Raw genomic sequence first — 27911 nt, 5'->3', positions numbered from 1 at the left:
TATATGTTCTGTGATAAAGACATCACCTTTATTATCACAAGCACAAAAACTAAATCACCAAAGGTTTCTGGTTCTCTGAGATAGATTGGAGACAGCCACTGTGTCTGACAGCCATCTGCCCCCTGCAGTTATAGTCTAGTCATGGTGGACACCTGCTCTTCAAAGCTGACTTTACAGTTCAGGGTGTGTGTGGTGTAGTGTAGTGTGGTGTGGTGCAGAGTGGTTTAGTGTAGAGTGGTGTAGTGTACTATGTGTTGTATACACAGGTTGGACCAGGAAGCCCCAGCTTGGCTACCCCTCTGTTCACTGGGAGGCAGTCTTCCTATAGACTAGAACTGAACAGACAAAACCAGGTGGGACCAGGCCTGGCCTGGGTGTGTCTGGTCTGATGTGTTTATCTGAGCCTGGCTAGAGCAGTTTGAGCCTGAAGGCTGAGATCTCCATGGGCTCCAGGCTGATGGAGGAGTCATTGGCCAGAGGGGGGCTGGAGTACATCAGGGACAGAGACACGGGCTGCAGCAGCTGGAGGTCCAGGTTACGGAACAGAGAAGACACACCCAGCTAGAGGAACAGATAAGGAGAGAGAGCGAGAGATGGATACAGTTTGTGAAAGAGAGGAGGTAGAAAGAGTGTGTATGAGAGAACAATTTGTCCAGTCACTCCTCATGTCTAACACAGAGAATAATCTTTCCAGACTGCTAGAATGACTCCCACTGCAGTGCTGTATGCATCTGTGCAACACACTGTACTATCGCCCCAGTTGTATCTGTGGTGATCCATGTGTGCGTGTTGTTGAGGACCACTGACCTGTCCCTCGGAAGTGGTACAGTTGAACCCAGGGTTGGGGGTCTCCAGGTCACAGTCCAGACCCTTCCGATGCAGGATGAGGGCCGTGTAGGGAGACGGGGAGTGGGTGTCCTGCTACAAGTCACACAAACATATTAGCATCAATGGTTAGTACACAGAACCCTACATGTATTATATCTTCCAGTATATTGACGTTCCACAAACAGGACAATTACTTCTTCACTTCTAGTTACCTGGTGCTGGACGCTGCGCAGGTTGAGCACGTGGAAGTCACAGGGCAGGGCCCCCGTAAGGGGGGCGAAGGTGTGCAAGGGAGGGATGCCACGCTTCTTGGGCAGCACGGGCAGTGCCAGCACCTCGTGGTTGAGGATGGCCGAGGTCATGTGACTAAGTAGGGAGGGGAAGCTGGTTGGTCTGCTGTCCACCACCTGGGAGGCCTGAAGACAGGTTTCAACACAGGTCAAATCTGTTAACTCCATCCCACCCTGCTTAGCTTCAACAGTCAACACAGCAGGGAAACTGCAGAGCTGAAAACAATTATTTGCATTTTAAGCGCATATCCAATTCCAGGATTTCTTGCAATGCTGCTACGGCAGGCTTTTTAGCTATAGGGTACAGGGCAACTAAACACAGGTTAAACTAGAAGGTAAGAACAGCTATAACACAGATTACATAGACAGACGGCCATGGCTGGGTATCTAGTGACCTCGCTGTTGCCATGGCAACGTTACCTCTTGAGCTCCGCCTCTCAGGGCGAAGGAGACGAGAGAGTGAAACATGGAGAGTTTGGCAAAGAAGCCATCATGCTGAGTGCAATGGAGCAGGAGACAGAGAGAGAGATGACAAAAATAAATGGAGGGGGGTGACAAATAAAGAACGGAGACATGGGTTAAAGAGCGCAGCATGAGAGATTAAGACATTTGAGACACACTGAGAAGTAGTCCCGGCTCACCCACTGTTTCCCCTCAGACTAGATTGTGTTAATTTGCTTGAATATGACACCTAGAAACTAAATCCAGGTAGCTCCAGTAACTAACTCCCTTCCATCTGAGGATTTTAGACTGACTGACCTTGTTGCCAGTGGACCTCCTCTCCAGTAGGAGGCGGAAGCGGTTGGCCGTCTTCTTGTTGTCCTTCAGGCCCTGGCGCAGGCCACGGTTATCATCCTGCATCAGCCGCCGGTCCAGAATCACCTCCAACTGGCCTGCCGGAGGGAAAAGCAGAGACATGCATATATAGCTCCATCATAGAGATCGATAGGGGACTCTAGATTCTGGATAGAACCTGTTTTAGCATGGATATTGTCATTGAGGACTTCCACCATGTTAAAGTAGTCAACTAGGTGGGGATTCTTATGGGTTGGGAGCGACCAGCCAATAAAATCAGAGCATTGTCTTCTTCAAATTGAGTTGCCTATAGTTTGCAAATGGCTTTAAGCTATATGACCACCATCTAGTGGCCACAATAAATGAATGACAATATTTGGTTCAGGACTCCAGCACTTTTCCCCCCCAACACAAACACAGAAGAGAATGTACTACTTTAAAATGGAGATCGTCTCAATTGCACTGCCAAAAATGGTGGATAAATGAAGATAACATTGCAAAGGCAAACAGCAGAGAAGTCACCACATTTCAGTAAATGAAAAAGGAAAAACTGCTACCAGTCCCTCTTAATGAAAACTTATTTAGAGATATAAGAGATAAAAAACTTCAGGAACACTAAGGTGTTAAGAAAAAATAACGTATGAGTTGTCCATCCCTACCGCCCTCTAGGCTGGTGACGCCCAGGGCCTGGGCAGAGTGCAGGGTGAGCCGGAGATGGCTGTCCTGGATGTAGGCCTGGCTGGGCATGGGGTAGAAGTTGGCTTGCAGGGGGAGCTTCAGAAAGTGGCGCCGGGGCTGCATCTGTGGAAACATTACAGTATTGAGGTACATGTTGAAGCCAAAGGACAGACACTCAAGTGTAAAGTGTGCGTTGTGGTCTGACCTGGAATCCGTTGAGGTCTGTGTAGAAGGTATCGTCATTCTGTATGTCCGTGACCAGACGCATGGCCAGCTCTTTGTTAGACTGTTCTCTGATGTCCACCATGGTGGTGACATCCAGGGACAGACCGTCCACACCTGACCACATTGTGTATGCGAATGGTCTGTTGGAAGTGCTGGTACATAGCCACTACCTCAGAGAAGAGAGGGCCCTCCACCACACGCACCACCGGTGGCTCCTTCTGACTGTAGGGCTGAGAGACGGAGAGGCAGAGACAGTGTGTTTCTGTAATGGATTGAGGCAGGGTAGACTGATCTTAAAACATTATACAGTTAAAAAATATGTTTTATTGTCACATACACCGGATAGGTACAGTGAAATGTGTTGATGTACAGGGTCAGCCATAATAGCCATAATGCCTCTGGAGCAAATTAGGGTTAAGTGCCTTGCTCAATGGCACAGACTGCTCCAACTGCTCTTAAATGCAAGTAAAACTAAATGCATGCTCTTCAACCGATCGCCTGCACCTGCCCGCCCGTCCAGCATCACTACTCTGGACGGTTCTGACTTAGAATATGTGGACAACTACAAATACCTAGGTGTCTAGTTAGACTGTAAACTCTCCTTCCAGACTCACATTAAACATCCCCAATCCAAAATGAAATCTAGAATCGGCTTCCTATTTCGCAACAAAGCATCCTTCACTCATGCTTCCAAACATATCCTCGTAAAACTGACTAGCCTACCGATCCTCAACTTTAGCTAGCTCACCTTAGCCTTCCCATCAGGCAGGAAGAGGTAAGCTCCGCTCTTGTCCTTTGAGGACCGAGTGCCGTACGTCACAAACTGGATCTGAACCTTGACCTCCTGGGGGTCGTCTTTACGATGGATACTCTGATGGACCAAGCGAGAGAGACAGAGAGAGAATTATACATTACACTTCAAGCAAATTAGTCTGTGCTGCCTATTTGGAATTCAGCAAATGATCAACGGCCTTGGGCTAATTTTAGTCACAGCGTTTAGGCTGACTTCCAAATCAGTCAATCTGTTAGAGACAAAGAATAGTCAGTGGCTGCATCCGCAATGGCAGCCTAGGGCTCTGGCAAAAAATAGTGCACCACATAGGAAACGGGGTGCCATTTGGGCCACAAGCCTCTTCCCCTCCATATATTTCCAGCAGGCCAGTGGTTCCAGAGAAGCCCAGTGTAACGGACTGGGTGGAGATGTAGAAGATCTGTGGATCTGCTGTCTGGGAGCGCAATGGGAAGGGGTCCACGGCGTGGGCAGTCTGCCCCTGACCAGACCGCCTCAGCAGGGTCTCAGAGCGCAGCGTCATGGGGGTGTCAGCAGAGTCATAAAGCTGGAACACAGCCAGGCCCAGGGCAGGCAGACGCACCGTGAAGGAGGCCTGCAGACAGGAGAGAACACAGTTAAACACACACACACACACGGCAGACCCTCATGCTACACATAATATATCAATGCATCTGTCAACTGAAGTACCACACAATGTACATTAAATAGTCACTGAGAGCACCACAAATTAAACCAGCAACCCTACACACACACCTGGAAGCCCTCTGCGCTCATCTGACTAGCAGAGCTCCACTGGGCACTGAGCTGTACAGGGAGGGTCTGTCCATCCTCTGTGAGCACCCGGACCCTGACAAGAGTTCACCAACACTGTCACCACACACAGCCTGTCCTGCTCCACTGGGTTGAACAGCACCAGGTACCTAACAGAGAGAAACAGGGGGAGATCAGTCAAACACTCCACCCATGAGAGACTATACTGAGGCAGAGGGGAAGAGGGGGTTACCTAGGTCCTGATTGGTCCAGTTCGATAAGGGTGCGCTGGGGCAGGGTGTCTTGGGTGGCACGCCTATCATCCTATAGTCACAAACACAGAAGTATACAGTGCCTTGAGAAAGTACTCACACCCTTTGACTTTAGTTACCGCCTGAATTTAAAATTGATTAAATGAAGATTGTGTCACTGGCCCACACACACACACAACTGCATAATGGCAAAGCGGAATTATATTTTCAGAAATTAATAAAAAATGAAAATCTGAAATGTCTTGAGTCAGTAAGTATTCAACCCCTTTGACATGGCAAGCCTAAATAAGTTCAGGAGTAAATATTTGCGTAACATGTCGCATAACAAGTTGCATGGAGTTGTGTTTAACATGACTTTTTAATGACTCTCTCATCTCTGTACCCCACACATACAATTATCTGTAAGGTCACTCAGTCGAGCAGTGAATGTCAAAGATAGACTTAACCACAAAGGGAGGTTTTCCAATGCTTCGCAAAGAAGGAAAGCTATTGGTAGATGGGTAAAAACAAAAAAGCCGATATTGAATATCCCTTTGAGCATGGTGCCGTTATTAATTACACTTTGGATGGTGAATCAATACACCCAGTCACTACAAAGATACAGGCGTCCTTCCTAACTCAGTTGCAGGAGAGGAGGGGAACCGCTCAGGGATTTTCCCATGAGGCCAGTGTAACTTTAAAACAGCGACAGAGTTTAATGGCTGTCATAGGAGAAAGCTGAGTCTGGACCAACAGCATTGGAGTTACTCCACAACACTCGTCTAACCTAAATGACAGAGTGAAAAGAAGGAAGCCAGTACAGAATACAAATATTCCAAACCATGCATCCTGTTTGCAATAAGGCACTAAAGTACAACTGCAAAAAATGCAACAAAGAAATTAACTTCATCTTGAATAAAAAGCGTTACGTTTGGGGCAAATCCAACAACACACCACTGAGTACCACTTCATATTTTCAAGCATGGTGGTGGCTGCATCATGTTGTGGGTATGCTTGTCATCTGCCAGGGAGGTTTTTTTGCTAAAAAGAAACGGAATAGAGCTAAGCATAGGCAAAATCCTAGAGGAAAACCTGGTTCAGTCAGCTTTCCACCAGACACTGGGAAACCAATTCAACATTCAGCAGGACAATAACCTAAAACACAAGGCCAAATATACACTATACTTTCTTACCAAGACAACATTTAATGTTCCTGAGTGGCCTACTTACAGTTTTGACTTAAATAGGCTTCGCAATCTATGGCAAAACTCGAAAATGTCTATCTAGCAATGACCAACAACCAATTTGACAGAACTTTAAGAATTTTTTAAAGAATAATGTGCATATATTGTACAATCCGGGTATGCAAAGCTCAGGGGTGTGAATACTTATGTAAATGAGATATTACATTTTCAATAAATTAGCTAAAAATTCTAAAAACATGTTTTCACTTTGTCATTATGGGATATTGTGTGTAGATGGGTGAGAAAATGTGGAATAAGTCAAAGGTATGATTCCTTTCTGAAGGCACTGTATATGAGAGTCAGAAATGCACTTATTGCTTGTTACTAGACTAGAGAAGCACTGAGTAGGAGTAGATCACAACTTGATAGATATACAGTCAACAACAAGGAATCATATGGGAAATTAACATACAAAAGAAGTTGAGCTTATGTGAGCTATTTTAACACTGCAATGCATTGTTAGAGCTCCATGTCTCCCTGTCGTCCGTTACCGTCTCTAGGAAGGGTTCTGTCTGGTAGAAGCGATACACGTCCTTGTTTTTCATTACCAGGAAGTGGGCTGCGTTAATGATTACTCTCTTCAAGCCCTGCAGGGAGCGCAGTAACCTAAAGGAAAGACAAAGGACCAATGAGACGTTATGCTAGTATTCTTGAATGTCCACTTAGCCTCGTCTCTTTTCTCTGTTCCTTCTGAACCATTCAACTGAGTTGGAGACTTAAGTGTAAAATGGCGGTATTTTTCTTTTGAGACCAGTGGTCACAAAGGCAGGGATGTAGAAAGAAAAAAAAATAAACTAGTGAATACTTTTCCGTATAAAAGTTTTTAAAGTTGAAAAATATACTTCTATCTTTATTCTGTGTCTCTCTCTTAGCAACTGACCTGTTGCCGTAGTCGATAACCACGTTCTCCTTGGCGGTACCTGTGATGGCATCGTGATGCTGGAACAGGGCGACGGTGCGCCTGGCTTCCGTCAGCAGGGTGTAGTCTGACGTGGGGTAGCGGCCTTCCATTCCCGCGTGGCGAGCGTAAGCCACAGCCAGACTGAACAGGATCTCTGCACCTCTGTGGAACAACACAGAGGAACAAATTAACAAAGACAAGAGAACGTTTTGGGATTGTTCCTAACTTTGACAGTGTGCAGACAGGTCTCCATCTCCAATGATTTTACTTTTGAAACCTACGCACATGTGGCTAACATTGTTGAATTAAGGACTGAGAGTAAGGCGCAAATGCCAACCTGCTGTTTTACAGATGTACTAAAGCCATGTCTGTCTGTTAACATCTGGCCTTACCTGAGATGGGACTCCAGCACCCGGTCCATGCTCTTGTAGAAGGGCCGGGAAGTGTAATAGCCGCTCCAGTAGTGGTCCTCTCGGTCTGCGTACGCAAAGAAGTCCCCGCTCAGCACCGGGTATTCTGGGGGTCTGACACCCTGGAGCACACCATTGGCCTTGTAAACCGCAGTAAAGTAGTCGGTCAGGGTCCCAAACTGGGCCTGGAGACACACAGGACCATAAAGGTGAGACATTACATTTTATACATCTTAGAATTAATCAAATATCAATCAAAACGAACATACCTGCACATGCATCTCTGAGTGAGAGTTCATGTAGTCAAAGAGTCTCTGGTAGTTGAGGTACTGCTGGTCCCACTCCAGGGCCTTGTCGTAGCGGAAGTCATCTCCCAGTGGAATCAGAACCACCTTACTGCGGAACAGCTTGGACTTCTTACGGTACTGGTCCAAGAGCAGGTGGGCCTTGGGGTGGAGAGAGTGACTCAGGTCATAGTAGGGCTGGCACTGTAAGTGTATATTCATGTAACTGACCATTGTGGATGAAGACTGTCAAGAAAATGTAATTGTCTTCAATTGTTTTATTTTATCAACTTCATTTTCAAGACGACAAACTTACCCAAAAGCAGTAAAGTAAAAGTAATCCTGGTTCACATCTAACAGCCAATATAAGGAGAGAGGACAGAAAATAGGAGAGACTAGAGGAGACACAATCATTTTGTGTTGTGGAACAAGCATCTGACTGAAGAAGGGATGGCCGTGCATTCCCGTGCATGCCTACCCAAGGACGTCAGAGGACAAAAATCAGTTAACCACCTAACTGAGGAAATCAATTTAAACTTGCGCAATACCCGAGATGCAGTTGTACTCCTAAAAACATTTGTCATAAGAAACTAGCTCCCTGGTATACAGAAAATACCCGAGCTCTGAAGCAAGCTTCCAGAAAATTAGAACGGAAATGGCGCCACACCAAATTGGAAGTCTTCCGACTAGCTTGGAAAGACAGTACCGTGCAGTATTGAAGAGCCCTCTCTGCTGCTCGATCATCCTATTTTTCCAACTTAATTGAGGAAAATAAGAACAATCCGAAATTTCATTTTGATACTGTCGCAAAGCTAACTAAAAAGCAGCATTCCCCAAGAGAGGATGGCTTTCACTTCAGCAGTAATAAAGTCATGAACTTCTTTGAGGAAAAGATCATGATCATTAGAAAGCAAATTACAGACTCCTCTTTAAATCTGCGTATTCCTCCAAAGCTCAGTTGTCCTGAGTCTGCACAACTCTGCCAGGACCTAGGATCAAGAGAGACACTTAAGTGTTTTAGTACTATATCTCTTGACACAATGATGAAAATAATCATGGCCTCTAAACCTTCAAGCTGCATACTGGACCCTATTCCAACTAAACTACTGAAATAGCTGCTTCCTGTGCTTGGCCCTCCCATGTTGAACATAATAAACAGCTCTCTATCCACCGGATGTGTACCAAACTCACTAAAAGTGGCAGTAATAAAGCCTCTCTTGAAAAAGCCAAACCTTGACCGAGAAAATATTTAAAAAACTATTGGCCTATATCAAATCTTCCATTCCTCTCAAAAAATGTTGAAAAAGCTGTTGCACGGCAACTCACTGCCATCCTGAAGACAAACAATTTATACGAAATGCTTCGGTCTGGTTTTAGACCCCATCATAGCACTGAGACTGCACTTGTGAAGGTGGTAAATGACCTTTTAATGGCGTCAGACCGAGGCTCTGCATCTGTCCTCGTGCTCCTAGACCTTAGTGCTGCTTTTGATACCATCGATCACCACATTCTTTTGGAGAGATTGGAAACCCAAATTAGTCTACACGGACAAGTTCTGGCCTGGTTTAGATCTTATCTGTCGGAAAGATATCAGTTTGTCTCTGTGAATGGTTTGTCCTCTGACAAATCAACTGTAAATTCCGGTGTTCCTCAAGGTTCCGTTTTAGGGCCACTATTGTTTTCACTATATATTTTACCTCTTGGGGATGTCATTCGAAAACATAATGTTAACTTTCACTGCTATGCGGATGACACACAGCTGTACAGTTCAATGAAACATGGTGAAGCCCCAAAATTGCCCTCGTTACAAGCCTGTGTTTCAGACATAAGGAAGTGGATGGCTGAAAACGTTCTACTTTTAAACTCGGACAAAACAGAGATGCTTGTTCTATGTCCCAAGAAACAAAGAGATATTCTGTTAAATCTGACAATTAATCTTGATGGTTGTACAGTCGTCTCAAATAAAACTGTGAAGGACCTCGGCGTTACTCTGGACCCTGATCTCTCTTTTGACGAACATATCAAGACTGTTTCAAGGACAGCTTTTTTCCATCTACGTAACATTGCAAAAATCTGAAACTTTCTGTCCAAAAATGATGCAGAAAAATTAATCCATGCTTTTGTTACTTCTAGGTTAGACTACTGCAATGCTCTACTTTCCGGCTACCCGGATAAAGCACTAAATAAACTTCAGTTAGTGCTAAATACGGCTGCTAGAATCCTGACTAGAACCAAAAAATTTGATCATATTACTCCAGTGCTAGCCTCCCTACACTGGCTTCCTGTTAAGGCAAGGGCTGATTTCAAGGTTTTACTGCTAACCTACAAAGCATTACATGGGCTTGCTCCTACCTATCTTTCCGATTTGGTCCTGCCGTACATAGCTACACGTACGCTACGGTCACAAGACGCAGGCCTCCTAATTGTCCCTAGAATTTCTAAGCAAACAGCTGGAGGCAGGGCTTTCTCCTATAGAGCTCCATTTTTATGGAATGGTCTGCCTACCCATGTGAGAGACGCAGACTCGGTCTCAACCTTTATGTCTTTACTGAAGACTCATCTCTTCAGTGGGTCATATGATTGAGTGTAGTCTGGCCCAGGAGTGTGAAGGTGAACGGAAAGGCTCTGGAGCAACGAACCGCCCTTGCTGTCTCTGCCTGGCCGGTTCCCCTCTCTCCACCGGGATTCTCTGCTTCTAACCCTATTACAGGGGCTGAGTCACTGGCTTACTGGTGCTCTTCCATGCCATCCCTAGGAGGGGTGCGTCACTTGAGTGGGTTGAAACACTGACGTGATCTTCCTGTCTGGGTTGTGCCGTGGCGGAGATCTTTGTGGGCTATACTCGGCCTTGTCTCAGGATGGTAAGTTGGTGGTTGAAGATATCCCTCTAGTGGTGTGGGGGCTGTGCTTTGGCAAAGTGGGTGGGGTTATATCCTGCCTGTTTGGCCCTGTCTGGGGGTATCATCGGATGGGGCCACAGTGTCTCCTGACCCCTCCTGTCTCAGCCTCCAGTATTTATGCTGCAGTAGTTTATGTGTCGGGGGGCTAGGGTCAGTCTGTTATATCTGGAGTATTTCTCCTGTCTTATCCGGTGTCCTGTGTGAATTTAAGTATGCTCTCTCTAATTCTCTCTCTTTTTCTTTCTTTCTTTCTCCCTCTCTCTCGGAGGACCTGAGCCCTAGGTCCATGCCTCAGGACTACCTGGCATGATGACTCCTTGCTGTCCCCAGTCCACCTGGCCGTGCTGCTGCTCCAGTTTCAACTGTTCTGCCTGCGGCTATGGAACCCTGACCTGTTCACCGGATGTGTTACCTGTCCCAGACCTGCTGTTTTCAACTCTCTAGAGACAGCAGGAGCGGTAGAGATACTCTTAATGATCGGCTATGAAAAGCCAACTGACATTTACTCCTGAGGTGCTGACTTGTTGCACCCTCGACAACTACTGTGATTATTAACATTTGACCATGCTGGTCATTTATGAACATTTGAACATCTTGGCCATGTTCTGTTATAATCTCCACCCGGCACAGCCAGAAGAGGACTGGCCACCCCTCATAGCCTGGTTCCTCTCTAGGTTTCTTCCTAGGTTTTGGCCTTTCTAGGGAGTTTTTCCTAGCCACCGTGCTTCTACACCTGCATTGCTTGCTGTTTGGGGTTTTAGGCTGGGTTTCTGTACAGCACTTTGAGATATCAGCTGATGTACGAAGGGCTATATAAATACATTTGATTTGATTCAACAATACGAGACATGCGATTGAGTCAGTTTCCACAGTAACATGGACTCTTCATAATGTGAAGACAGTTTGTTCCTCCTTGTTTCAGCAAAGTGTTGTAGTATCATGAAATACACGCACCCAATTGCTTACCAAAAACCAAGCACACCGACTTGAGCACTGCTTGCTTTAGAATATAGAAATGATTGACAATAGCAACATTTCTGTCCATTGACCTTCGTCAAAGCATATTTGAATGAAAAGAAGAAAGCTTGGCAGGCAGTGGGCGGAAATGTCTTATTTTGAAACGCATGACATATTCAATAGTCTCTTAGTTATGTAGTCCTGTTTATTTTATTTTTTTATTTAACCTTTATTTAACCAGGTAGGCAAATTGAGAACACGTTCTCATTTACAATTGCGACCTGGCCAAGATAAAGCAAAGCAGTTCGACACATACAACAACACATAGTTACACATGGAGTAAAACAAACATATAGTCAATAATACAGATGAAAAAAAATAAGTCTATATACAATGTGAGCAAGTGAGGTGAGATAAGGGAGGTGAAGGCAAACAAATATATGTATAAATAAATAAAAAATATAAAAAGGCCATGGAGGCGAAGTGAGTACAACACAGCAAGTAAAATAAAAACTAAAAAACACTGGAATGGTTGGTTTGCAGTGGAAGAAAGTGCAAAGTAGAGACAGAAATAATGGGGTGCAAAGGAGCAAAATAAATTAATAAATAAATACAGTAGGTAAAGAGGTAGTTGTTTGGGCTAAATTGTAGATGGGTTATGTACAGGTGCAGTAATCTATGAGCTGCTCTGACAGCTGGTGCTTAAAGCTAGTGAGGGAGATAGGTGTTTCCAGTTTCAGAGATTTTTGTAGTTCGTTCCAGTCATTGGCAGCAGAGAACTGGAAGGAGAGGCGTCCAAAGGAAGAATTGGTTTTGGGGGTGACTAGAGAGATATACCTGCTGGAGCGCGTGCTACAGGTAGGTGCTGCTATGGTGACCAGCGAGCTGAGATAAGGGGGGACTTTACCTAGCAGGGTCTTGTAGATGACCTGGAACCAGTGGGTTTGGCGACGAGTATGAAGCGAGGGCCAGCCAACGAGAGTGTACAGGTCGCAGTGGTGGGTAGTATATGGGGCTTTGGTGACAAAACGGATGGCACTGTGATAGACTGCATCCAATTTATTGAGTAGGGTTTTGGAGGCTATTTTGTAAATGACATCACCGAAGTCGAGGATTGGTAGGATGGTCAGTTTTACAAGGGTATGTTTGGCAGCATGAGTAAAGGATGCTTTGTTGCGGAATAGGAAGCCAATTCTAGATTTGACTTTGGATTGGAGATGTTTGATGTGGGTCTGGAAGGAGAGTTTACAGTCTAACCAGACACCTAGGTATTTGTAGTTGTCCACATATTCTAAGTCAGAGCCGTCCAAAGTAGTGATGTTGGACAGGCGGGCAGGAGCAGGCAGCGATCGGTTGAAGAGCATGCATTTGGTTTTACTTGTATTTAAGAGCAGTTGGAGGCCACGGAAGGAGAGTTGTATGGCATTGAAGCTCGCCTGGAGGGTTGTTAACACAGTGTCAAGAGAAGGGCCAGAAGTATACAGAATAGTGTCGTCTGCGTAGAGGTGGATCAGAGAATCACCAGCAGCAAGAGCGACATCATTGATGTAAACAGAGAAGAGAGTCGGTCCAAGAATTGAACCCTGTGGCACCCCCATAGAGACTGCCAGAGGCCCGGACAACACACCCTCCGATTTGACACACTGAACTCGATCAGAGAAGTAGTTGGTGAACCAGGCGAGGCAATCATTAGAGAAACCAAGGCTGTCGAGTCTGCCAATGAGGATGTGGTGATTGACAGAGTCAAAAGCCTTGGCCAGGTCAATGAATACGGCTGCACAGTATTGTTTCCTATCGATGGCGGTTACGATATCGTTTATGACCTTGAGCGTGGCTGAGGTGCACCCATGACCAGCTCTGAAACCAGATTGCATAGCGGAGAAGGTGTGGTGTGATTCGAAATGGTCGGTAATCTGTTTGTTGACTTGGCTTTCGAAGACCTTAGAAAGGCAGGGTAGGATAGATATAGGTCTGTAGCAGTTAGGGTCAAGGGTGTCCCCCCCTTTGAAGAGGGGGATAACCGCAGCTGCTTTCCAATCTTTGGGGATCTCAGACGACACGAAAGAGAGGTTGAAGAGGCTAGTAATAGGGGTGGCAACAATTTCAGCAGATAGTTTTAGAAAGAAAGGGTCCAGATTATCTAGCCCGGCTGATTTGTAAGGGTCCAGATTTTGCAGCTCATTAAGAACATCAGCTGACTGTATTTGGGAGAAAGAGAAATGGGGAAGGCTTGGGCGAGTAGCAGAGGGGAGGGCAGTGCTGTTGTCCGGGGTAGGGGTAGCCAGGTGGAAAGCATGGCCAGCCGTAGAAAAATGCTTATTGAAATTCTCAATTATAGTGGATTTGTCGGTGGTGACAGTGTTTCCTATCTTCAGAGCGGTTGGAAGCTGGGAGGAGGTGTTCTTATTCTCCATGGACTTTACGGTGTCCCAGAACTTTTTTGAATTTGTGTTGCAGGAAGCAAATTTCTGCTTGAAAAAGCTAGCCTTGGCTGTTCTAACTGCCTGTGTATATTGGTTTCTGGCTTCCCTGAAAAGTTGCATATCACGGGGGCTGTTCGATGCTAATGCAGAACGCCATAGGATGTTTTTCTGTTGGTTAAGGGCAGTCAGGTCAGGAGAGAACCAAGGGCTATATCTGTTCCTGGTTCTAAATTTCTTGAATGGGGCATGCTTATTCAAGATGGTGAGGAAGGCATTTTTTAAAAATGACCAGGCATCCTCTACTGACGGGATGAGATCAATATCCTTCCAGGATACCCCGGCCAGGTCGATTAGAAAGGCCTGCTCGCTGAAGTGTTTCAGGGAGCGTTTGACAGTGATGAGTGGAGGTCGTTTGACCGCTGACCCATTACGGATGCAGGCAATGAGGCAGTGATCGCTGAGATCTTGGTTGAAAACAGCAGAGGTGTATTTGGAGGGCAAGTTTGTTAGGATGATATCTATGAGGGTACCCGTGTTTACGGAATTGGGGTGGTACCTGGTAGGTTCATTGATAATTTGTGTGAGATTGAGGGCATCAAGCTTAGATTGTAGGGTGGCTGGGGTGTTGAGCATGTTCAAATTTAGGTCGCCTAGCAGCACGAGCTCTGAAGATAGATGGGGGGCAATCAGTTCACATATAGTGTCCAGAGCACAGCTGGGGGCAGAGGGTGGTCTATAGCAGGCGGCAACGGTGAGAGACTTGTTTTTAGAGAGGTGGATTTTTAAAAGTAGAAGTTCAAATTGTTTGGGAACAGACCTGGATAGTATAACAGAACTCTGCAGGCAGTCTTTGCAGTAGATTGCAACACCGCCCCCTTTGGCCGTTCTATCTTGTCTGAAAATCTTGTAATTGGGGATGAAAATGTCTGAATTTTTGGTGGTCTTTCTAAGCCAGGATTCAGACACGGCTAAAACATCCGGGTTGGTAGAGTGTGCTAAAGCAGTGAACAAAACAAACTTAGGGAGGAGGCTTCTAATGTTAACATGCATGAAGCCAAGGCTATTACGGTTACAGAAGTCATCAAAAGAGAGCGCCTGGGGAATAGGAGTGGAGCCAGGTACTGCAGGGCCTGGATTAACCTCTACATCACCAGAGGAACAGAGGAGGAGTAGGATAAGGGTACGGCTAAAAGCTATGAGAATTGGTCGCCTAGAGCTACTAGAGCAGAGAGTAAAAGGAAGTTTCTGGGGGCGATAAAATAGTTTAAAGGAATAATGTACAGACAAAGGTATGGTAGGATGTGAATACAGTGGAGGTAAACCTAGGTATTGAGTGATGATGAGAGAGATCTTGTCTCTAGAAACATCATTGAAACCAGGTGATGTCATCGCATATGTGGGTGGTGGAACTGAGAGGTTGGATATGGTATAGAGAGCAGGGCTAGAATCTCTACAGTGAAATAAGCCAATAAACACTAACCAGAACAGCAATTTGTGTGTGGCTCAGTTGGTAGAGAATGGCGCTTGCAATGCCAGAGTTGTGGGTTTGATTCCCACGGGGGACCAGTACGGGGAAAAATAACTAAAATGTATTGACTCACTACTGTAAGTTGCTCTGGATAAGAGCGTCTGCTAAATGACTAAAATATCAATGTAAATGAGTGTGTGCATCCCAGTGCAATGCCTGTGTTACAGGGCAATAGATGACTGACATGACCTTAGAAAATGGAGGATAAAAAGAGGAGCTTTAATGGAAAAAGGCAATCAATAGCTTTCAGTGAGAGAGCTATTTTCCATTAGACTCTCTCAGGAATGTGTGCTTTGGAAAGTTCCATGAAGCTGTTTTTTTCTACACAAAATTATTCATTGATAAGCAAGTCGCAGTGAAGGTCTACAAAGCCGGTTGCATATTTCCATGTTTCTCAGCACCCACACTCCCTGCTCTACTGCAGAGGTCAGACATCTCCCCCCTAGCAGTGTGGCGTACAAGGCCGGGGGGAGGCTCTCTGCTGGGCTCACCTTTCTGCCACGTTGGCCTCCACCACGGCCCGCGGAGGAACCTTCCAGGGACAGTTGACCCGGCCGCCCGGCAGCCTCTTGAAGTCAAACTGGCAGCAGATCTTGGGTTCAGGTCCGCAGGTGTGTGGCACGTTATAACTGTAGAAGGGCATCATGTGGCAGAAGATGTCCGTGCCCGACTCCTGGTCTGGCATCACAAAAAAAAGGTTTTACATTTTTATTTTGGGGTTTGTGTGAATTCAAAAGTACAATGCAAATACAAGCAAGGAACAAACAACTGTTAGTGTTCTTAGTCCAAACTATAAATTGACCACTTGTGACATTTACAACATTTCCCTCATCCTCAATTTGAAAGGCCATCCAGAGTGGCAGCACTCTGCGTTCCAGAGAGATAAGCACATTATGGTGTAAATAGATGAGATTGGTCTGCTGCCACGAAAACAGCCAGCAACTGACCCCAGGACTGCCTCCACATGAACTCCAGGCTGCGGCTGGAGGCGAAGTGCTTCTTAATGGAGTAGTGGACCCTCTGGATGAGCATGCTGGTCAGGTTGGCCCTCTTCAGCAAGTAGGCCATGGTGGCACTGTGGCCAAAGGGGTTCACCGCCCAACCCGACTGAGGAGTCACACCTACAGTAGGGCACAGCACAAGAGGGTTACCATCATGGAGAATACAACAAAGCATTGTGCACAGTTTATGTCATAATGGAACTCCTACTGCAACAGAACTATGACCGAAGTCATACAGGACTTCACACAATATGCGCAAAGGTGTCATTGCAAAGTTATCCACTCAGAGTTTGAATTATTTTAACTTTCCAATGCTTCTGCTGCAAACATCAGTGGGCAAAACCCCTTGCATGAATAAGAGAAGGCATCTCGGAGAGGGGAAGCGTGTTGCTTACCCACATTCTTCTCCAGCCACTGATGGCCCTCTATGAGCTGGTCAATCATGGCGAAGTAGTGAACGTTGGCCTCATCAGTCATAACCCATCCTCCGGTCACTATCTCCAGCTGCCCTCCCAGGATTAGCCTGTGACAGCGAGAGGATTTAAGACATCCACCCAGTAGAGACATGAGGACAATTCTGTATTGTTGGAAAAGGATCCATAAGTAAGCATTTCACTGTTAGTCTACACCTGCCTGTTGTTTACAAAGTAAGTGACAAATACAATTTGATTTGAAAAGCCAACGCTTACTTGGAGCCACCACGTCACCCAAATAACCAGCTATTTTAGAAGTATCTGGTCTCTCTGCCAAGGGAGATGTGGCGCTTATTAGCTAATTATCGTAGATCACGCTGCTAATGTGGCCTGGCAGGTTGTTTACACTGAGATAAGAGATACTGAAAAGACACTGTTTTGCTAGTTGGGTAGACATTCACAGCTGGGCGAGTTCCTGCTTACAGAAAACAACAAAGTAGGCCAGCCCCCGAAGTGACTCTTCTTATTAACTGTATGCAAGAAATTCCTTTGTGTTGTCTTAGGAATTCAGCATTCTCTGTGTTGATCTTGGCAACCTCCATTGTCTCACCTCTGAGAACCAGAGGTTACATCCTGTAGGTCCGATATCGGATTCGAGGTTAACTTCACAGTAATTCCATTGGTCAACAACTCCATTTTTTAATCCAAACAGGTCCAATGCTTACACTTTAAAAATAATATTAGATTCTGTTTTCTTATTTGTTCCTTTCTGTGGTGAGATACTTACACCATGTCTTACCCTCTTCCCTGAGCTATGGGCCATGGCACAAGCCATGGTTTCTTTGTCTCTCTCTCTCTCTCTGACCATGCTTAGAATACTGCCTTATAATGCTTTGTAACTTATTATACAAGGCATAAGCTTACCATTCATTTTCTAAAGTAATTAAATACACCTGTATTTAGAATTCCATTCTCAGACATTTCTTCATTGCCTATTACTCTGACTCAACTATAGTCTCTTGCATATTGCTATTTATCTTATGGAGTCACATTTTAATAGGCTAATTGCTTAGTCTTATTACAAGTCGCATGAGGCATTTATAATATCATATATATATACACTGCTCAAAAAAATAAAGGGAACACTAAAATAACACATCCTAGATCTGAATGAATGAAATATTCTTATTAAATACTTTTTTCTTTACATAGTTGAATGTGCTGACAACAAAATCACACAAAAATGATCAATGGAAATCAAATGTATCAACCCATGGAGGTCTGGATTTGGAGTCACACTCAAAATTAAAGTGGAAAACCACACTACAGGCTGATCCAACTTTGATGTAATGTCCTTAAAACAAGTCAAAATGAGGCTCAGTAGTGTGTGTGTATGACCTCCCTACAACGCCTGGACATGCTCCTGATGAGGTGGCGGATGGTCTCCTGAGGGATCTCCTCCCAGACCTGGACTAAAGCATCCGCCAACTCCTGGACAGTCTGTGGTGCAACGTGGCATTGGTGGATGGTAGCGAGACATGACATCCCAGATGTGCTCAATTGGATTCAGGTCTGGGGAACTGGCGGGCCAGTCCATAGCATCAATGCCTTCCTCTTGCAGGAACTGCTGACACACTCCAGCCACATGAGGTCTAGCATTGTCTTGCATTAGGAGGAACCCAGGGCCAACCGCACCAGCATATGGTCTCACAAGGGGTCTGAGGATCTCATCTCGGTACCTAATGGCAGTCAGGCTACCTCTGGCGAGCACATGGAGGGCTGTGCGGCCCCCCAAAGAAATGCCACCCCACACCATGACTGACCCACCGCCAAACCGGTCATGCTGGAGGATGTTGCAGGCAGCAGAACGTTCTCCACGGCGTCTCCAGACTCTGTCACGTCTGTCACATGTGCGTGTGAACCTGCTTTCATCTGTGAAGAGCACAGGGCGCCAGTGGCGAATTTGCCAATCTTGGTGTTCTCTGGCAAATACCAAACGTCCTGCACGGTGTTGGGCTGTAAGCACAACCCCCACCTGTGGACGTCGGGCCCTCATACCACCCTCATGGAGTCTGTTTCTGACTGTTTGAGCAGACACATGCACATTTGTGGCCTGCTGGAGGTCATTTTGCAGGACTCTGGCAGTGCTCCTCCTTGCACAAAGGCGGAGGTAGCGGTCCTGCTGCTGGGTTGTTGCCTTCCTACGGCCTCCTCCACGTCTCCTGATGTACTGGCCTGTCTCCTGGTAGCGCCTCCATGCTCTGGACACTACGCTGACAGACACAGCAAACCTTCTTGCCACAGCTCGCATTCAAATCAAATCAAGTTTATTTTATATAGCCCTTCGTACATCAGCTAATATGTCGAAGTGCTGTACAGAAACCCAGCCTAAAACCCCAAACAGCAAGCAATGCAGGTGTAGAAGCACGGCGGCTAGGAAAAACTCCCTAGAAAGGCCAAAATCTAGGAAGAAACCTAGAGAGGAACCAGGCTATGAGGGGTGGCCAGTCCTCTTCTGGCTGTGCCGGGTGGAGATTATAACAGAACATGGCCAAGATGTTCAAATGTTCATAAATGACCAGCATGGTCAAATAATAATCAGTATTGATGTGCCATCCTGGATGAGCTGCACTACCTGAGCCACTTGTGTGGGTTGTAGACTCCGTCTCATGCTACCACTAGAGTGAAAGCACCGCCAGCATTCAAAAGTGACCAAAACATCAGCCAGGAAGCATAGGAACTGAGAATTGGTCTGTGGTCACCACCTGCAGAACCACTCCTTTATTGAGGGTGTCTTGCTAATTGCCTATAATTTCCACCTGTTGTCTATTCCATTTGCACAACAGCATGTGAAATTTATTGTCAATCAGTGTTGCTTCCTAAGTGGACAGTTTGATTTCACAGAAGTGTGATTGACTTGGAGTTACATTGTGTTGTTTAAGTGTTCCCTTTATTTTTTTGAGCAGTGTATACACACACACACACACGTTAAATTCTGTATTACGACACTACAACAACTGAATTTTTATCTACCAAGACTGCCATTATTGACTCTTCCCTATGTGGGCAATCCTCAACGGACGGCTTAGATACTTTAGGGAAGAACCAACAGTGGCAGACTTAAATTGTGTTGTAGTAAGATGTTTGAGAGCTAGTGCTGTGACTGAGATCCGCACTTGCGCATGGCTTCCTGCTTGTGCATGTCGGCGCTCTCCCACCACTTGGCGAAGAAGGAGATCTCAGACCAAATGAACTTCCTGCGTGGGTCCTCAGTCAGCTTGACCAGCATGTTGTTGAAGATGTGCTGCGTCTGATCTGTGTAGTACTTATCAAACGTCTTGATCCAGCCTGTCGGGACAGGAGATCGCAGCACAGAGGTGATGAGCACAACAACCCAGATCAGCAGGAACAGGGTCCTCTTCAGTTTGACTGGCACGGACACCGCAGCAAAACAATTTAAAATGAAAATGGGAATCCCTTATTGGAAACGTTCAAGTAATAGGCCCCATTTCAAAACATTTGTGTCTATGAAATATAACCCAGGACCTTGGTTTGAGGGTAGGTCAGTTTCAGACATAAATAGAAGATGAACAACAAAGAGTGAATCTACCATCGACCCCCCTAACAGGCAGTACTGTACTATTTCCTATCATGTATTTTGGATTTTGCCATGACAAGGAGGGGTAAAAGCAGGTCAGTGGTACAGTACCAAACACAACATAGCAGTGAAGTATTACAAATAACTCCCGTTTTATTATTTAAAGAGAACAGTAACAATGAACCACCTTGAAAGTATTGTCAGAGGCTGAGAAACAAGCAGACTATGAATCTCTCAGAAAGGAGAGAAGTTGATGACTCTACAATACATAAACAGAGCAGCCTAACACTAACTAATCTATAGAGCAATATGCTCACCGTAGACTAAACCATAGGAGTCCACGCCACTGGATGCACAGACTGGTAGAAGGTAGACCAACCAAATAGACTAAAGGACGGACAGTGAAAGGGGCATTTTAACGTTGCGTTGTCTGACTTGGTGCCAGTCCTGCGGTTTGACCTACTTCCCTTTACCTGCAGTCTTGTTAAACCTTATAAGCTCTGGCCTGGCTTTTAGAGAGAACATCCCATAACAGAAAACTGCTTTTTTGGATTCGCTGACAACAGTCTCAGTGGTCTCTCATAGCTCTCCAAAGACCCAGGACAAGCTGTGAACATTTACTCAGTGACACCTTGGTAAAGAGCAAAGTCTACCCTAATTAAAATGGAGCCATAATGAATGGCTATTCCTGCTACTGAATCACAAAACTTGACAGTTTCTTCCAAAGTCAACAAGTCAATAACTGTCAAGTTAGCTAGCTGGCCTTGCATTGGCTGTAAACAAATTTAATGGAACTGTTGGTCTCTGGCTAAAATCAAATCTTGTGCTAATACACAGCCGTTCTAATCTAAAAATAACTAAGACGTTGGAATTCTAATGTCATTGTGTCACTCAATTTGTCAATCCAGTCATTTGCTTAATATTGCAGGTAATAACTCAATCAAGGTTTCGTTTTTTGCTTAGTATATATATAAAATAAAAAAAATTGAAAAAAAAATATTTTATTCACTTTTTTGTTTCCTTAGAAATTGGCCTTCCTTCGTCTTTTGCTACAATGTGCCCTGAAGAACCCAGTTTTAGAGCCATGTCTCACCTGGGTCGTTGTGGGAGTGAGGGACCACAAACACCTGCAACGGTTCATTGTCCCACGCCCCAGGCTCATAGGTGATCTCAAAGCCCTGCTTCCACACACCCCCGTCCACATTGTCAAACTTCAACAGGGAGTATATGTCTAGCATCTGGAAGGCAACAGACCAAAGTTAGCTAAACTTAACTCTGCTTTGCGTTTAGAACAGAGGCAAATAATATGATATCTGTAACCCCCTCACCTTAAACCTGCCACATAGACAAGAGACAGCATGTTAACAATTACACACACGCCTACTGATGGCCAACAGAACAACAGAGTTCCTCCGAGACCAGACAGTCCCTGAAGAGCTGGTCACCTGCAGGTCGGTATGTCCGCCGCGTCCCTGTGCGAACTGGCAGTCCTGGGGCTTGACGGAGAGGAAGGTGGGGCGTCCATCAAAGGGCAGGACCCAGGAACCATTGGCACTGTGGAAGGGCAGCTGTCCGCTGGGGGACACAGCGCCAGTGTCGGTCAGCTCCAGAACAGAGTCCTTGATGTGGCTGATGATCTGGTGGTTCTCCTCCAGTAGCTGCTCCAGCTGTTCTATGCGGTTCTGCAGAACAGAGATTTGGCTCTAGAACACAAGAGGAAAAGGACCCGGGGGGGAGGGGAATGAAGGTCACAGGAGGTGCTAAACAGGACTAGCTAGCCTATATGGATGGATGGATGGATTTTTGCACCAACTACCTTGCACTGAGTCGACGCACACACACACTGGACTCTACCTACACATACTTACACCGACACCCCAACACACACACGCATACTTACACCAGACACTTTCACACTCCCTGTGCTGCTGCTACTAGCTATCCTGTTGCCTATTTACTTTAGCCCTACCTACAGTAGCAGTCAAACGCTTGGGCAAACCTACTCATTCAAGGGTTTTTATTTTTTACTGTTTTCTACATTGTAGAATAATAGTGAAGACATCAAAACTATGAAATAACACATACGGAATAATATGTTTATATGTTTAAAAAGTATTAAACATATTCTTTAAAGTATCCACCCTTTGCCTTGATGACAGCTTTGCACACTCTTGGCATCCTCTCAACCAGCTTCATGAGGAATATTTTTCCAACAGTCTTGAAGGAGTTCCCACACGCTGAGCACTTGTTGGCTGCTTTTCCTTCACTCTGCTGTCCAACTCATCCCAAACCATCTCAATTGGGTTGAGGTTGGGTGATTATGGAGGCCAGGTCCTCTGATGCAGCACTCCATCACTCTCCTTCTTAGTCAAATAGCCCTTACACAGCCTGGAGGTGTGTTATGGGTCATTGTCCTGTTGAAAAACAAATGATAGTGGGACTAGTGGGCTTATTTGAGCTATTTTTGCTATAATATGGACTTGGCTTTTTACCAAATAGGGCTATATTTTGTATACCACCCCTAACTTGTCACAACACAACTGATTGGCTCAAACGCATTAAGGAAAGAAATTCCACAAACGTCGTTTTAACAAGGCACACCTGTTAATTGAAATGCATTCCAGATGACTACCTCATGAAGCTGGTTGAGAGAATGCCAAGTGTTTGCAAATATGTCATCAAGGCAAAGGGTGGTTACTTTGAAGAAAATAAAATATTTAGATTTCTTCAACACTTTTTTGGTTGCTACTTGATTCCATATGTGTTATTTTAGATGTCTTCACTATTATTCTACAAAGTAGAAAATAGTAAAAATAAAGAAAAACCCTAGAATGAGTAGGTGTGTCCAAACCTTTGACTGGTACTGTATGTGTACATAGTTACCTCAATTACCTCGTACCCCTGCACATAAACTCGGTACTGGTACTCCCTGTATATAGCCATGTTAATTTTACTCGTTAGTAACTGTGTATTTATTCTACTTATATCTTTAACTCTACATTGTTGGAAAAGGACCCGTAAGTAAGCATTTCACTGTTAGTGTACAGGTGTACATTAAGCATGTGAAAAACATTTATTGTTTTATTTGACACTACTTCACAGTCCCATTACCAAAGGAAACACTGTTGTTGTGAAAATGCAGGTCCTTGTTCACTCAAGCTGTAGCAAATAGATAAATGAATTAATAAATCAATCAAATCAAACAAAACTACACTGAACAAAAATATAAAAAAACACAACATGTAAAGTGTTGGTCCCATTTTTCATGAGCTGAAATAAAACATCCCAGAATGTTCCATACACACTAAAAGCTCTCAAATTTTGTGAACACATTTGGTTACACCCCTGTTAGTGAGCATTTTTACTTTGCCAAGATAATCCAACCACCTGACAGGTGTGGCATATCAAAAAGCCAGTTAAACGGCATGATCATTACACAGGTGCACCTTGTGCTGGGGGACAATAAAAGGCCACTCTAAAATGTGCACTTTTGTCACATGCCACAGATGTCTCAAGTTTTGAGATAGCGTGCAATTGGCATGCTGACTGCAGGAATGACCACCAGAGCTGTTGCCAGATAATTGAATATTCATTTGTTTTGCAGTATTTTCTGTAGAGCTATCAATGTGGCAGTTGGCTTGAATATAAGCCATAAATATACAGAACACAAATATAAAATGCAACATGCAACAATTTCAAAGAGAATTGAAAGTTAATTTCCCTACCATAAGCCGCCTACAATGTTATTTTAGAGAGTTTGGCAGGCCACGTGTATGGTGACGTGTGGGCGAGCGGTTTGCATATGTCAACATTGTGAACAGAGTGCCCCATGGTGGCGCTGGGGTTATGGTATGGTGGCGATTTGAATGCACAGAAATACCGTGACAAGATCCTGAGGCCCATTGTGAGGCCCATTTATTTTTATAAAGGTATCTGTGACCAACCGATGCATATCTGTACTCCCAGTCATGTGAAATCTATAGATTAGGGCCCAATGAATTTATTTCAATTGACGGATTTCCTCATATGAACTGTAACTCAGTCAAATCTTTGAAATTTCTGCATTTATATATTTGTGTTCTCTATATTTATGGATTCTATTCAAGCCAATTTACACATCGACAGCTCTACAAAAAAATACTGCAAAAACAAGTTTGGGGTAACATGACTAAAATCCTGTCAGTAACAATCAAATCCAGCCCTCATTATACACACTGTTGCTGGACCAGGTCTGTAAACATAATCAGTCACAAAGCTTTGCTGCTGCGAAGCAGTTCAGCTGTGGTGGCTGGGCCGCGACTCTACAGAAGGTGTGTTTATGAAAATAACTGACTGCCTCTCAGGTTACAGTACAAAATAAACGTATAGATTAGAGATATGAATTATTCAAACACGTGTGCATCTCACCAATTAATTTAGTTAACATTTGTTAATTACAGCTTTGATGTAACTCAATATCAAAGGAAAGTTCACAAAACTGTTTCGAAGGTACTGCCTGCCTCTGGCTTTTAACGCCACAGTGAGATGTATCACAACAACATGGTGTTTGATTGCAGACAAGGATTTAGAAAATAACAAGCGATGCTATGTCTATAGGTAATGTCTTACCCGTGGGAAGTTCCCACCGCCGTTCTGTCGCCTTGCAGGATAAGATACAGGGAAAATACGGCCACACAGAATATGGCTCCTCCACAGACCGTCACCTGCTTTTTCAGCTTCATCCTTGAGCCCATAGAAAAGCTTTTTTAGGAGAGAAAAAATCATCAGTAGCTGGCAAACAGTCTGTCAGCTCCAGCCAAACCCCCCCCCCCCACACACACACACACACACCCCCCCACAAAAACAAGCTCTAAACAGCAGGGGCTCAAACAGGAAACCTACTGTCTCCGCAACATGGTGTGTGTCTGTGTGCGCGATCCTTTGGTCCAGTCCAACTCCCAGGGCTGCGTCTAATCCTTCAGCACAGCCAGAGTCCCATTTCGCTCAGTTGGCCACCAGGGCAAAGCCATAACAGTAAGCACAGGGCTGCAGTGATGCAGAGAAACGGCTGAATGAGAGAGGGACTTGGCTACAGGTACCAGCAGCTTTTTAGATAGCCTTTTTCGCTTGGCTTACAGCACATCAGGACTTTGAATGCGACAAATGTCACTGCGATGCGCTCTATGACAAAGCCGAAGCATACCAACAGTGACAAAAAAACAAGAGGTTGAGTTCCATTGGTCACGTTTGCACGATGTTTAAATTATGTCCTTGGGTCCTTTTCTGAAGCCGGTGGGATAATCTCAGTTTAACGAAACATGGCAAAAAAAACTAATGTAATTCTGCTTTCCAGGCAACAGAATAACGCTTGTCAGCACTCAGTAACAGACTGAATGTAAGTTTGTGGGAGAGAGAGAGTCACAGACAGATGATGATAAGTAAATGTATACCAAAAAACAAAACAACCAAGCTGAGCACAGTGGCCTGGATTTCAGAGCTCTTGCTAAGACAGGTGTTCCTTCTTCCCTCAGCATGCAAATCCTGTATGATCTTAATCCTTTCAACTCACAGGATGTCAGTGATTTAGCCTTGCCAAGGGGATTTTGGATGATAAAACCCAACACTTGCTTAGGCTGGTTGCAAAACAACTAAATGGGTCCCAATTCAAAAAGTATTTGTTGGGCCATCTGTGCATGATGATGACTCAAACTCTTATAACATGGAAATGACAGGCTCCAGAGTGATATTAGTAGTGCCAAAGTAACATGCTTTATGCTTTTAATACAAATGGAGATGATTTAGCCACTGACTGCTGATTCCCCTTCATCAATAGCGAGATGATGGAAACCAATGTTTGTAAAAATCCTTGTTTGTGGAAAAGTATAGTAACCTGTGAATGAAAACAGCAGCAATCAGTGAAGTGGAATAAAGCTCAATAGGTCATGATGATTTCCCAGTGTGTGGGTTAACGTTAGTGTAAGGTGTGAAGCAGCAAGAACATGGCAACAAGCAAACCAGTATCAATATATCAAGATCTAGCTAATTATAATCATTGTCTATTGTAATAATTTAAAATCAGTTAGATAGTTAAGTCCTAACAGAAAACCAGTGCACCAGCTAGCTAAATAAGTTAGTCAAAGCTCGGCTGTCATTCAATTTCAATTGCGTTAGCTAGCTATGTCGCTCAAAGGGTCAATCGGATATCATTCAGACACCACAAAACGTGATTATTGCAGTCATGCCTGACGTTGGTAGTCTGCTAGCTGGCTAGTTAGATAGCTGCTAGAATGACAGGTTGACGTTTCTGTCTGTTACCATAACTTATCCTGTTAGTCAGCTAGCTAGCAGGTAAAGTTAGCAAGCTTGCCATCTTTCTTCAGCAAGCCTTCAGTTATTGAAGCTTGCACTTTCTTCTCTAACCGACACTTAACTGCTGGACACAATCCCTCGCTAAAACGCTGTAACGTTTGTTAGCTAGTCACATGGCTACACAACCAGTTAGCTAGCATTAGCCTAGCTGGCGTCAACTAGCTAAGTGTCAAAGAAATGATAACCTACCAGTCAGAGTTGAATCCTGCCGAATAGCTGTTGTAGGGACACATTAAGAATAGCCGTTAAATGATGCCCGTGCACGGTTATCTATAGCTACGGAATGGTTTGTTCTCTTGTTTCACCGTCAGTCCGTTTGGATATGTGTGTCAGTGTGGGGGCTACTCTGGTAAAGCTTTTAGCCTAGTAACGTTAGCGCAATTCATAACAGCAAAGATTTGTGGGATGTAGCACTAGCTAGCTACTCAACCAGAGGAGCAAAGCACTAGCCCAGGGGTATTCAACATCGGGTCCGCGAGGTACTGCAGGGGCCACGAATATATATATTTTAAGTGGAACAAATATATGTTTACATAGCTACCTACAGTAGAAAATATGAGAATATATATTTTTTTATAATCTCTTTTATGACCTTATTTGTCTTAATATTGAGCAAATTACACTCACTGGAGTATCTTAATAGGCTTTGAAAAAGCACATGCAAGTACCAGCAGTGGCAAGTACCGCTAGCTGCTGGTAAACTAAGCTGTCTTGACTTGGACATACTTTTTTGCCAACACATGGCTAACCTTTGTTTAACCAACAGCTGCTATTAGCGAAAATGTGTTTGGAGTTAGCTTTCTAGCTAATAGGCTATTTGAGTTTATGCTTCCTCTTACAATTATAACGTGGGGAGGTCAAAATAATGACTATCTACCAAATGTATTAATTTAAAAAGGTTTAATACTTCTCCTTGCCATTATCATTCACCTTTTTCACACGTAATAAAATATTTTTGCTAACATATGGTGGGGATCCCTGGGTTGCCAGTTTGCAAGGGCAGGTGTCCCTGGGCAAGAAAAGGTTGCACTAGCCCCCTGCACTATTGGATGATTGGTCAAAAGACTCATATGGTTCATAAATAACCATTTCTATTTTAGAGTGATTTTTATGCGTGCTCAGAAAAGTTGGCACACTATATATATATATATTTTTCACCTTTATTTAACTAGGCAAGTCAGTTAAGAACAAATTCTTATTTTCAATGACAGCCTGGGAACAGTGGGTTAACTGCCTTGTTCAGGGGCAGAACAACATATTTTTACCTTGTCAGCTTGGGGATTCGATCTTGCAA

The 27911-nt window shown here is 44.5% G+C and overlaps 1 protein-coding gene across 1 annotated transcript; it reads right to left on the bottom strand.

Moving 5' to 3' along the window:
• On the bottom strand, positions 1 to 24990 carry man2a2 (mannosidase, alpha, class 2A, member 2). The gene is given in 26 exon segments (XM_071416547.1): positions 1 to 561; positions 808 to 921; positions 1041 to 1235; positions 1539 to 1613; positions 1878 to 2011; positions 2573 to 2714; positions 2797 to 2934; positions 2936 to 3046; positions 3565 to 3689; positions 3967 to 4201; positions 4363 to 4461; positions 4463 to 4529; positions 4613 to 4683; positions 6346 to 6460; positions 6735 to 6917; positions 7148 to 7350; positions 7435 to 7611; position 15532; positions 15749 to 15935; positions 16205 to 16378; positions 16654 to 16781; positions 19848 to 20019; positions 21363 to 21507; positions 21715 to 21972; positions 24878 to 24918; positions 24921 to 24990. Coding segments are annotated over 26 exon segments (3513 nt in total). The 3' UTR covers positions 1 to 408.
• Positions 24991 to 27911: the final 2921 nt, after the last annotated feature.

Source organism: Salvelinus alpinus, chromosome 9 (genome assembly GCF_045679555.1).
Source record: "Salvelinus alpinus chromosome 9, SLU_Salpinus.1, whole genome shotgun sequence".
Taxonomy (NCBI): Eukaryota; Metazoa; Chordata; class Actinopteri; order Salmoniformes; family Salmonidae; genus Salvelinus; species Salvelinus alpinus.
Note: the sequence above shows the minus strand (reverse complement) of the source record. Positions and strands in the feature narration are given on the sequence as shown.